The sequence below is a fragment of the Mustela lutreola genome, chromosome 3, assembly GCF_030435805.1.
Source record: "Mustela lutreola isolate mMusLut2 chromosome 3, mMusLut2.pri, whole genome shotgun sequence".
Classification (NCBI taxonomy): domain Eukaryota; kingdom Metazoa; phylum Chordata; class Mammalia; order Carnivora; family Mustelidae; genus Mustela; species Mustela lutreola.
In genome coordinates, this window is record NC_081292.1 from 175066129 (window position 1) to 175077948 (window position 11820).

An 11820-nucleotide genomic window follows, 5' to 3' on the forward strand; every position below is an offset into this window, starting at 1 on the left:
ATGCCTGCTGAAGGGCCACGTCCTTATATCAGTACACGAAGACTGTGTCCCCTAGGAGAGTTGGCACACCGAGCTGTAAGGGAGGAAGGAGGCTGGCAGGAAAGTAAAGTTTCACTGAGGGGAGAGGGTGGTCACCAAGGACCTGGCTGGGGCTTTGAACCTGCTACAGCTGCAAGGGTTTTAAAAATTTGGTGCAAAGGTAAATTCTCAAGTTTCAGAACAAACCAGGATTCCATGCACTCAAACACAACAAAGACAAAAAGAACACTTCTTATGGATTTCTAGTGTTTATTTTATTAGGGAAATTTAGAGGGTATTATGTAATGACTAGGAAGGAAAAAAGGTAGGGTGGGGGAGGACTATGCATGATGACAGAAAAAAGTGGTGAAAGACAAACCTGCAAGGCACTGGATATTTCCATCAAACCAAGTATTCGTAATCATGATTTCATTAGTAATTTGCATAATTACTCTGGTGCTCCACTGCATCAGTATTTCTTCCATTAGATGATTTCTCTGAGTTCGGGGACTCTTCTGATGGAAGGACTTAAGGCACCAAAGACAGGAAAAGGGTATTTTTCAGGACCATCAAGTGGCAGAAGAGCAACAGGAAGGCAGAAGTCTTACCAAGTGAATGGGTGCTGGTGGCACCTGTGCACCAGCTGCCTAGCAGCAGCATTGCTTCTTGCAACAGCACTTCTGCTGGCAACAGCACTTCTGCTGGCAACAGCCCTTCCCACAGCCACAGCCACATGAGCCGCAGCCACACGAGCCACAGCCACAGGAGCTGCAGCCACAGGAGCGGCGGCAGCAGCAGACCACGGGGACAGTGCAGCAGCACCCGCAGCAGCCGGTGCAACAGGGACAGCAGTTGACCCGGTAGCATCTGCAGGTGGTACAGCTGCCACCACAGCCACCACCACAGCCACCGCAGCCACCACAGCCACCGCAGCCACCACTGCAGCCGCCACAGCCACCACAGCCACCGCAGCCACCGCAGCCGCCACAACTTCCACAGCCACAGCACCCCATGGTGTCAGGAGAGTAAGGACTCAGGAGAGGTGAGGAGGGAGACTCAGGAGGTGAGGAAGGTCTGATGCCACCTTCTGCTGGGGGAGCCCCTTATGTACCATCTTGAGGAGGAAGGTGATGGAGTGAGTGACCCAGAACACATGACCCAGCACTTCCTCACGGCTGCCAATGTAGTTTCCACAAGAAGCTCATCCAGGGCTATTCCTTGTTTACGTTCTTATGGGTGATATTTGACCCAGTACATTTTCTAATTTTAGTTTTTCTTCTTCAAGTCATTTTAGAGGCAAAGAGACACTAATCTTCTGGAGTTGTCTTCATTTCCAGAGAAAAACAGATGAATCGTTGAAATTATTTTTTAATTTTTTTTAAAGATTTTATTTATTTGAGAGAGTGAGAGAGAGCATGAGGGGGGAAGGTCAGAGGGAGAAGTAGATCCCCCATGGAGCTGGGAGCCCGATGCGGGACTTGATCCCAGGACTCTGGGATCATGACCTGAACTGAAGGCAGATGCTTAACCAACTGAGCCACCCAGGCACCCGAACCTTTGAGATTTAGAACAAAGAAAGCGCTTAATTATTGCTTGCTCCTTTTCTGCCTCTCCTCAACGGGTTTTTCTCCATATCACCAGCAGAAACCAACCCCCGTTCTAATAGAAACTTCAGAGAGGCAGAGTCCATATGAATAACCAGACTGAACAAGCCACTTCTTTCCAATGGTTTTCACATCTATCATTCTCATGAATCTTACACCTCATTAAATGGGCCATATTAGTTCTTGTGACGTTTCATGTTCACAGCTGTATTTCCAAAGAGACGTGGACTATTTTTAAACTGAATGACCTTCTTTTCTTCCTCAACCTTGTAAGCCGTCTATTGAAAATCTTGACCTGATATTCCTGTCTCTCCTGCTACACTCTCTCCCTTCATGCTCACATCCACACCCAGGGCTTCAGTTCCCATGGGCGTTGCCCAGATTCCTTCCTCCAACTTAGAATCTCCTCCATGCTCCAGATCCACCTGCCATGTCCCAGGCCCCAGGCTCAAGGCATAATCTCCCCAACCCAATCACCAACCCCACCAAAAAAGCTATATTCCTCCACTGTGTCTTCTCCATTGAGCTGACAATCTATTAAAAAGCTCTGAATCCCTTGTTTCTCTTAGCCCCGTATCTGGTCTTCCACTGAATTCTGTGATTGTGCCTCCTTAAAAGCTCTCAAACCTATTCCTCTATCTCTTACCCCACTGTACCCCCCACCCTGGCGCATCTCAGCTGGGTGGTTAAAATGCATGCCTTGGTCTAAAAACCTCAAAAATAGTTTGAGATCATGAATAGCAATGCCAACATGCCTCTGGGACCTTACAACATTTCCTCTCACTCAGATTCCTAAAGAACAATCTCACCAGATTGGGAAAATGGGCCCTGGGCAGCAAGCCAGTTATAAATCATAGTTTGGGGAATCTGTTGGCCACCAACGATCTCCATGAAGGTCTGCAGAACTCCCTGAGAGGCCAGAGGGCTCCTCCAACAGCACACGTGATGAGGAGCCCACTGGTGCTCTTGTTTTTCTTGTCTATGTTTCTATCACCTCCTTGTTAGTCGCTAGCTCTCCAGTCCCACCCAGGACCACAGCGGCACACTTCACCATACTTCACACTCTTTCTCACCGCATTGGGCCCCTCCTTGCATCTCTGGCCTCTGTACCTGCACCCCTCAAAGTTCCCACCCTTCTTTCAAAATCTCCAAGGTCAGACTCCTTAGTGAAGACATCAACTGATCTTATCTACTCAAAAACAAAACTTAAAAATTAATTCCTTGTCCATTTACATCATTAAAATGACTCTTAAGTGGATTTATTTGTTATAAAATAGTCATTAAAACCTGGTTGTGAGAAAGAACAGTGTTATGCTTCACATGAAGAGGAAAGGAGTCGAAGTTTCCAGCTCCAGAATTTTTCACTGGTCAACAGATGCAATGATGGTATCTGGCCTTTCACATCCCAGCTCCCAGGATTACTTCCTATTACAAGCTCTTTGAGGTCAGGGACCATGCCAGCCCCTGGGTGCTCACAGATCACCTGGCCCAGGGTGTGGTCTGCAAGCCCCACAGACACAGGTATCGTGGGAAGATGAGATTCGGCCCATTCCTGATGATAGCTTCACCACACTCTGGGTTCCCAGAATGCCTCCCTAGAACTTTCTGGTTTTTTTTCAAAGTTAAACTGGAATAAAGATTTTATTTAAACAATAAACTAAACATGTGATGAAGACAAAGATATCTAAAAGGGAAGCAAATAAGAGATGATGGGATTCTTCCCTGTAAGTAGAGCCAAATAGCGACAAGGAAGTGGTCATGTGTCTTCCTGCTTTCCCCCCAGTGCTGGTATATAAGGGCTCCACCAGCAGAAGGTGGCATCAGACCTCTCTCACCTCCTGAGTTTTGCTCCTCTCTACTCCCTCCTGAGTCCTCTCTCCTGATACCATGGGTTGCTGTGGCTGTGGAAGTTGTGGCGGCTGCGGTGGCTGTAGCGGTGGCTGTGGCGGCTGTGGCGGCTGCGGCGGCTGTGGCGGCTGTGGCGGCTGCGGCGGCTGTGGTGGCTGCGGTGGCTGTGGCAGCTGCACCACCTGCAGATGCTACCGTGTGGGCTGCTGCTCCGCCTGCTGCCCCTGCTGCTGCGGCTGCTGTGGGGGCTGCTGCAGTACCCCCGTGGTCTGCTGCTGCCGCCGCACCTGTGGCTGCAGTTCCTGTGGCTGTGGCTCATGTGGCTGCGGCTGTGGGAAGGGCTGTTGCCAGCAGAAGTGCTGTTGCCAGCAGAAGTGCTGTTGCAAGAAGCAATGCTGCTGCTAGGCGGCCGGCGGGCCTCTGGGGAAGTGCTGCAGGTAACCATGCTATAGGTAAGACTTCCCCCTCCCTTTCTGTCAGCTCCTTTCTGACTTTTAAGTCACAAGGGTGACCTGAGCCTGGTCACCAACCCATAGGAATCCCACATTCTGTGGTTTCTGTCATCCTGTTTGCATTTAATAAACACCAGCCAAAGTGTAGATGGACAGCCTCCTCTGTCCATTAACTTTCAAATATTGCCCTTGACAAAAATGAATCAAGATAGCTAATGTTTTGTGTTCTTGAAATGCCTTTAACTTTGTGTTTATTTACGTCCTGTTTTTACCATTGCATTGCCATCTCTGTAAATGCAAAACAACTCTTTTCTTAATAAATTATACTAAATCAGCCTCAAAGACCTTTGTTGTTGTTGTTGTTTGTTTGTTTTTGCCAGTCTCTAAACTATCTATCCCTTGGGAACAATGCATTTCAATCTCAACATGAAGTAGGTAGTGTATAGGTGAACATGACAATGAGTTAAAAGCAAGAGAAGTTGTTTGCAATGGATATAGATGGGTTAGTAAATGGTTAATCCATTGTGGGTCTATCAAGAAGCAAAGAACTCAGGGGGCACATCCTTTATCTTGGCAGCAGAAGGTCATAAACTAAACTCTTCCCAAATCTCTCTTCTGATAGAGTCAGCAACAGCAGTCTGAGTACATGAAAATTCATACAGATTCTGTGTAGTCATTTGATCACTTAAGAGCATTGTCACTTTTGAGGCTTATCGTTTATGATGCTCACTTTTTTCTACTACTAGGGTCTTTTTCTACTGCATGTTGATCCCGACTGTCATGGCCTCATAGCTGAGAATTACTCCAACAGGCAACATAAATGGAAGCCCTGAGTCTCTCACATCTCTTTGCCCATGAGTGCTTTTCATTCAGCCACCACCTCACTAAGCATCCATACCCTCCCAAGCAGCTCTCTCAGAAGTTCTTCTGGAGCCATGGTAGGGGCCACGGAAGTCTGTCTGTCAGCTACTACGAACTACAAAATTGGCTTTCAGATGTAGTGTCAGAAGATGAGCATTAGATTCAAAATAAACAAACTGGGAAACTTTCATACCATCCCCTCAGCATTGTCTGAAGGAGTCCACACCATTACCCACAATAAAATGTGTTCCTGAACACCCTTTCTATTAATTTCCCATAGTGATGTCTGGCTCTTTTCTGTGCTTTCCAGATTCTTGATCCATCATGGTTGGTTTAGCAGTGAGCTGAGAGAGAAAGGAGGCAGGGGTCTCCCAGCTGGGTCTGGTGGTGAAGCTGGGGTTGAGGAAAAACAAGTCCCTGTGGTTTGTCTTCAGAAGGATATTTTTGCTCCAACACCACAAATCCATATGGAGTATTTTCTTGTCACTCAGAGCAGAGCCTGACAAACTAGATGCTTACATAGGCTGAAGTGACCAAATGCAATGAAATCACCAAACAATATATGAATTGAGTAGCCATGTCAAGTAAAATCTCCAAAGGGAGCCCCTTAAAAGATAGTCTTCCTTTACCCCCTTGAAATTCAGAAGATAAGGTTTGAGAAGAGGGTCTGAGATGAGCTTCATCAAATTCTAAGTTGATACACAGAAAGAAAGAAACATGCTGCTGTTGCATCCACAATGTGGCACATGTACACAGTGTGGTTCCTGGTTTTCCGTGACACACTTAGCTCTCTCTTCTTCCTCCTGAGCGTGGTCCACACTAATTCCCAGTACATGAAGCTACCGCAGAATCCACAAGGAAATCACACAGGATCCATGTATGGGGGCTCTGGTGACAGGGGCTGGAACGCATGGGAAGGCACACAACCTGCATTTCACCTCAGTTCTTGAATGTTCCTCTCTGTAATCTAATTGCAAAATACGGGTCTTCATTTAGGTGATCTGAATAATTGGGAAAGGTATAGGCAGGGCCTATAAGGATTTGAAAACAAAGGCAGAAACATATCAGATTGAAAAATGAAAATATTTGCTGAACTCCGTTGAAATACAGAAATATTTTCCTTAAATTGTGATCCATCTTTTTGTTGTCAGTACTGGGTCCACCTGAGAAACATGTGCCTTGTGGCAAAAGAAGAGGAAAATTAATGCAGAGACAACAATTGTTGACCTTCCCATTGCAGGGACAATGACCTCTACCACTTTCTGGCTCTGGTCCAAAGTAAACCAAAAGTGGCAGAAAGAACACACACTGAAGAGTTCACAAGAAAGCCTTAAGATACAGTGCTATGAAGCCACTCTGAGTGTTTTTGAGAACTCTCTCTCCACCTTTGATGGAAACAGCTGCAGCAAGCATCACACTTGGCCTTGGATTACGATTCCTTGTACACAGCCCACCCCACCCAAAGACACCCTAAGGCAGGGTATCTTTGAACTACTCTATCTTTGAACTGGCTTCAACACCTTAGACCCACCTTTATATCTAGGAGCTTCTCTGAAAGAAAGAAGTAGATTCCTCTGAAATATTTAAATCCTTTTAAGTACTACTCCTGATCTGAGTCATAAAATGTCATTTGTATTTCAGTTTGTATCTTCCAAGTGAATGATGGCTATAGGGGATTAACTCAACTCTAGTTTGCTCCAGGTATAAAGGAAACAGATCTTGCTCATAAAACTGTTTTCCTATCAGGAATAGACTATCACAGTCTGGCAAAAGGACTCACATTCAATGACCAGTCAGATCCCCTCTAAGCTCATGAGTCTATAAAAAATGGAAATACAATTTAAAAACACGCATCACTGGGTGCATGGGTGGCTCAGTAGGTTAAGCAACTGCCTTTGCGTCAGGTCATGATCCTGGAGTCCGGGGATCGAGTCCCACATCCGGCTCCCAGCTCCATGGGGAGTCTGCTTCTCCCTTTGACCTTCTCCCCTCTCATGCTCTCTCTCACTGTCTCTCTCTCAAATAAATAAATAAAATCTTTTTTAAAAAAATTATTTAAAACACACATCACAGTTTGAGTTGTTAAGTAAGATCTAAGGGACGCCTGGGTGGCTCAGTCAGTTAAACTTCTCACTGTTGATTTTGGCTCAGGTCATGATCTCAGGGTCATGAGATCAAGCCCTGTGCCATGCTCAGCATGGGGTCTGCTTGAGATTCTCTCACTTCCTCTGTCTCTGTCCCTCCCCCCTTCAAAAAGAAAAAAAAAAATAGATTTGAAGTAAAGTCAAAAGAAAGCTTGAGCCTCAGCAAGACCCCAACTGAGGTTAAATTAATATAAACAGAAGAGAATGAAGATAAGTCTCATGTCCACCAATGCTGGCCCACTTAGCACAACCTGCTGGCATTGCCTTTTGTATTTAGGGAGATAGAAAGCTAAACTAATAATACCAAAAGTCTAAATGGGCACTGCTGGCTGAATTTATAGGGGAAAAAATGAAAGGGCCTGCTCAGCAGGGGTGGAACTCTGCCCTTGACACAAAGAGTAAATGGCCACAATAGATGGGAATCTAAAGCAAATGAAGCCATCCATATTTTGGTAGCAGATACATTTCTGAAAATGGGTTTGAAGTGGTTCTTTGTGAATAAAACAGGATTTTTTTTTTTAATGAATTAGGGACACATTTCTTAATAAATTAGGGACACTTCTTTCTTTCTTTCTTTCTTTTTTCGGGGGACACTTGTTTCTCTGTAACTGTCATTTCAAAACAGAATTCAGAATATAGATACATTATTCTTTCAAGTGTCCCATTGGTGTTCATAGCTGGAATGCATGGACAGTAGTGGCAAGAAAACTATTCTCATCTTCTAAGGGATGTTTAAGTGAGATTAAGATGTTCTAGGGGGTGGGATAAGGTAAAATCAAAATAAAGGCAAAGAGAAACATTTAGTGATTAAAGTTTTTATTTTACTGGAAATTTTTAAAAAGTGTTATTGACAAATAGAAATACAAGATAAAAAAGGAGTAGACATAAAAGCACATACATGGGAAGGAAATAATCACATACATCTAAGAATAATAACGTGATCAAATCTGATGGAACTCCGTGATGTCAGCTCTTCTTTTGGAATTTTCATGTCCTTGTTTTTGCTATGTCCTATTTAATTGGAAACTTTTCAGGGAGGAAAATTGGAAACACCCAAAGCAGGAAAAAGAGGAACCTAAATCCAGGAGCAAAGTCACCAAAGCTACCCAAGAGGGTAAGTCTCAGACTACCAGAGGACAACATGTAGGACCGATGAATGAAGTGGAAGATATTCCCATTATCTCTTGTGCAGGGACAGGGGCCAGATGGCCCTCTTAGCAGCAGCATTGCTTCTTGCAACAGCACTTCTGCTGGCAACAGCACTTCTGCTGGCAGCAGCCCTTCCCACAGCCACAGCCACACGAGCCACAGCCACACGAGCAACAGGTGCGGCGGCAGCAGCAGACCACGGGGGTACTGCAGCAGCCCCCGCAGCAGCCGCAGCAGCAGGGGCAGCAGGCAGAGCAGCAGCCCACACGGTAGCACCTGCAGGTGGTGCAGCTGCCACAGCCGCCACCGCAGCCGCCACAGCCACCACCGCAGCCACCACAGCCACCACAACCACCGCAGCCGCCACAGCCACTGCTGCAGCCACCACAGCCGCCACAACTTCCACAGCCACAGCACCCCATGGTGTCAGGAGAGTAAGGACTCAGGAGAGGTGAGGAGGGAGACTCAGGAGGTGAGGAAGGTCTGATGCCGCCTTCTGCTGTGGGAGCCCCTTATATACCAACACTGCAGGGAGAATATTGACCCAGGACTCAAGGCCACTTCCCTGTTGTTGTTGATGTAAATATCCATGGCTGAATCTCACATGGCCTTTTATGCACTTCCTTAATGGGTCCTTCTGACTTGTAAACTTTGCTAAATTTATCTTTTACTTCTCTTTTTAAGATCATTTTAAAAATAGGACAGGAAGTAACTATGATATCCAGTTTTTGGTTTGTTTTCTTTTGGGGGGGGGGTGTTGGAGGGTTTTTGGTAGACATCTGAATGGGTCAGAATTTCCCTTGGGTACTTTTACATTTCTTGGTCATTATTAGCCCAGGACAAGATATTTTCATTCCTATACCACTTATAACCATTTACTAAATGGTGAAGCATCCCTTTAGGCAGAATCAAAGGGAAATTTTGAGAATCAAAGGGAAAGGTGATCCCAGGTCACGTTGTTTCATCATCCCAAGGCTGAGTTCCTTGGGTGTTTCTTCCTCCTGTAACATCAGTTAGAAGAAGACTCTGATTCAAAGGAGAAGGGATCCAGTGTTATCAGGGGTTATGACAGAGTGACCTTAGCATTCTGCCAGAAGATAGAAGCACATCCTAAGCACAACATTCCCAAGCCAAGTGCCAAACTCAAGGAGCCTTCTGCTGTCATCAGCCTGTTTAAAAAGAAAGACAAACGTAGGGCACCTGGTGGCTCAGTCAGTTAAGCATCTGCCTTCAACTCAGGTCATGATCCTGAGATTGTGGGACTGAACCCCTCCCTGCTGAGCAGGGAGCCTACTTCTTCCTCTCCCTCTGCCCCTTCCCCCAACCCCTGTTCATGCTCTCACTCTCTCTTGCTCTCAAATAAATAAAATCTTTAAAAAAGAAAAAGAAAGACAAACCTAAAGGTATATTTCCAACAGTTGCTCAGTCCCTAGTGATCATGGACCAGTCCGCCATGGAATGCTTACTTGAAATGGTTGCTTCTAATTAGCCATTCCTATTCAGAGGACTCTTTCCTGTTAAGAGGAAATAGTGAAGGCAATCACTGCAGTCTGCAGGTCAGGTTCTACTGACTGTTGTAGAATATGAAAGTGGTCTTAACAGCCATCCTAGGACAGTCCAAGTGGCACACAGATGAGGCAAGCCCAGGTGTCCTGGCAGCCCCCTGCATGACCCTGAGTTGAAGGAGTTTGGAGTAATGTTATAGTCCAGGTCTTTAACACAGGGCTCTCTTCTGGGTACTTTTTAAATATTTTTAAAATTTATTTATTCATTAGAGAGAGATACAGACAGAGAGAAGGGGGCAAAGACAGAGGGAGAAGCAGGCTCCCTGCACAGCCCAATGTGGGACATGATCTCAGGACCCCAGGATCATGACCCAAGCCGAAGGCAGATGCTTAACCAACTGAGCCACCCAGATACCCTTCTGGTTACTTTTTAGTTACTGTTAAAGAAGTCTTAAAATTTAACCAAGGAAGTAAAGCCCTGTACTATGAAAACTATAAAACTTTGTGAAAGAAATTGAAGATGACACAAGCAAAGGGAAAGATAGTCCATGTTCATGAATTGGAAGAGCCAACATTGTTAAAATGTCCATACTACCCAAAGCAATCAACAGATTCAATGCAGTCCATATCAAAATACCAACAGCATTTTTCACAGAACTAGAATAATCCTTAAATTTCTACAGAACTGCAAAAGACTCTGAATAGCCAAAGCCATCTTGAGAAAAAAAAAAAAAAAAAGAGCAAAACTTGATGTATCACAATCCCAGATTTCAAGGTATACTACAAAGCTATAATAATCAAAACAGTATGGTACTGGCACAAAAACAAACACACGGATCAATAAAACAGAACAGAGAATCCAGAAATAAACCCATGCTTTTATGGCCAGTTAGTCTATAATAAAAGAGGCAAGAATATACAATTGTAAAAAGACATTATCTTTAACAGTGTTTGGAAAACTGGACAGTAACATTCTAAGAAATGAAATTGGACCACTTTCTATACCATACACAGAAGGAAACTCAAAATGAATTAAAGACTTAAATGTCAGGCCTAAAACCATAAAAGTCCTAGAAAAAAACATAGGCACTAATCTCTTTGATATCAGCCTTAGAAATATTTTTCCAGATACTTCTCTTTTGGCAAAGGAAACAAAAGGAAAATTAAACTATTGGGACTATAGTAAAATAAGATCTTTCACACAGCAAAAGAAACCATCAACAAAACAAAAAGACAACCTACTGAATAGGAAAAGGTATTTCCAAATGATGTATCCAATAAGGGGTTAATATCCAAAATATATAAAGAACTTATACAACTCAACACCTAAAAAAGCAAATAATCTGGTTAGAAAATGGGCAGAGAACAGGAATAGACAATTTTCCAAAGAAGAGATACAGATGGCCAATAGACACATGCAAAGATGCTCAACATCACTCATCATCAGATAAATGCAAATAAAACTACAATGAGATACTACCTCATACCTGGAAGAATGGCTAAAATAAAAAACACAAGAAACAATAAGTGTTGACAAGGATGTGGAGAAAAAGGAATCCTCATGCACTGTTGAGGGGAACGCCAAGCTGACCCAGCCACTATGGAAAACAGTATGGACACTCCTTAAAAAATTAAGAGTTGCCATATGATTCGGTAAGTCCACTACAGGGTATTTACCCCAGTAGTTACAAAAACACTAATTTAAAAAAATATGTGTACTCCTATGTTTACTGAAGTGTTATTTATGATAGCCAAGATATGGAAGCAGCCCAAGTACCTATCTAGAATGGATAGAGATGTGGTATATACATGTGATAGAATATTACTCAGTCATAAAAAAGAATGAAATCTTGCCAATCGCAACAACATGGCTGGATCTAGGTGGGATAATGCTAAGTGAAATAAGTCAGTCAAAGAAAGACAAATACCATATAATTTCCCTCATATGTAGAATTGAAGGAACAAAGCAAACAAACAAAAAAAAAGAGACAGACCAAAAAAAATAAGACTGATATAGAAACTATAAAAAACAAACTGCTGGTTACTAGAGGGGAGGGGGTGGGGATGGGGGAAATAGATGATGGGGGTTAAGAGTACAGTCATCGTCATGAGTACTGAGTAATATATGGGATTGTTGAATCACTATACTGTATATATGAACCTAATATAACATTGTATGTTAATTATAGTTGGATAAAAAAAAAAGTTTTAAAGATGACTTCTTTATGAAGGCAACTGT

At 43.8% G+C, this 11820-nt stretch overlaps 2 protein-coding genes across 2 annotated transcripts; one reads left to right on the forward strand and one right to left on the reverse strand.

Annotated features, from left to right (window-relative positions):
• The first annotated feature begins 3509 nt into the window (after nt 1–3509).
• LOC131827960 (small cysteine and glycine repeat-containing protein 8-like) lies at nt 3510–4682 on the forward strand. Its single transcript, XM_059168885.1, has one exon. It carries the CDS (start codon nt 3510–3512, stop codon nt 3873–3875), a length of 366 nt encoding a protein of 121 aa, XP_059024868.1. The 3' UTR covers nt 3876–4682.
• Nucleotides 4683–7776: 3094 nt separating this feature from the next.
• LOC131828173 (small cysteine and glycine repeat-containing protein 7) lies at nt 7777–8971 on the reverse strand. The gene has a single exon (XM_059168983.1). The coding sequence runs from the start codon at nt 8496–8498 to the stop codon at nt 8142–8144; it is 357 nt and encodes a 118-aa protein (XP_059024966.1). The 5' UTR covers nt 8499–8971; the 3' UTR covers nt 7777–8141.
• Between the last annotated feature and the right edge of the window lie 2849 nt (nt 8972–11820).

What these genes read in the sequence shown, in the direction of transcription:
- LOC131827960 (XM_059168885.1), top strand. Translation starts at nt 3,510, where the DNA reads ATGGGTTGCTGTGGCTGTGGAAGTTGTGGCGGCTGCGGTGGCTGTAGC.
- LOC131828173 (XM_059168983.1), bottom strand. Translation starts at nt 8,498, where the DNA reads ATGGGGTGCTGTGGCTGTGGAAGTTGTGGCGGCTGTGGTGGCTGCAGC.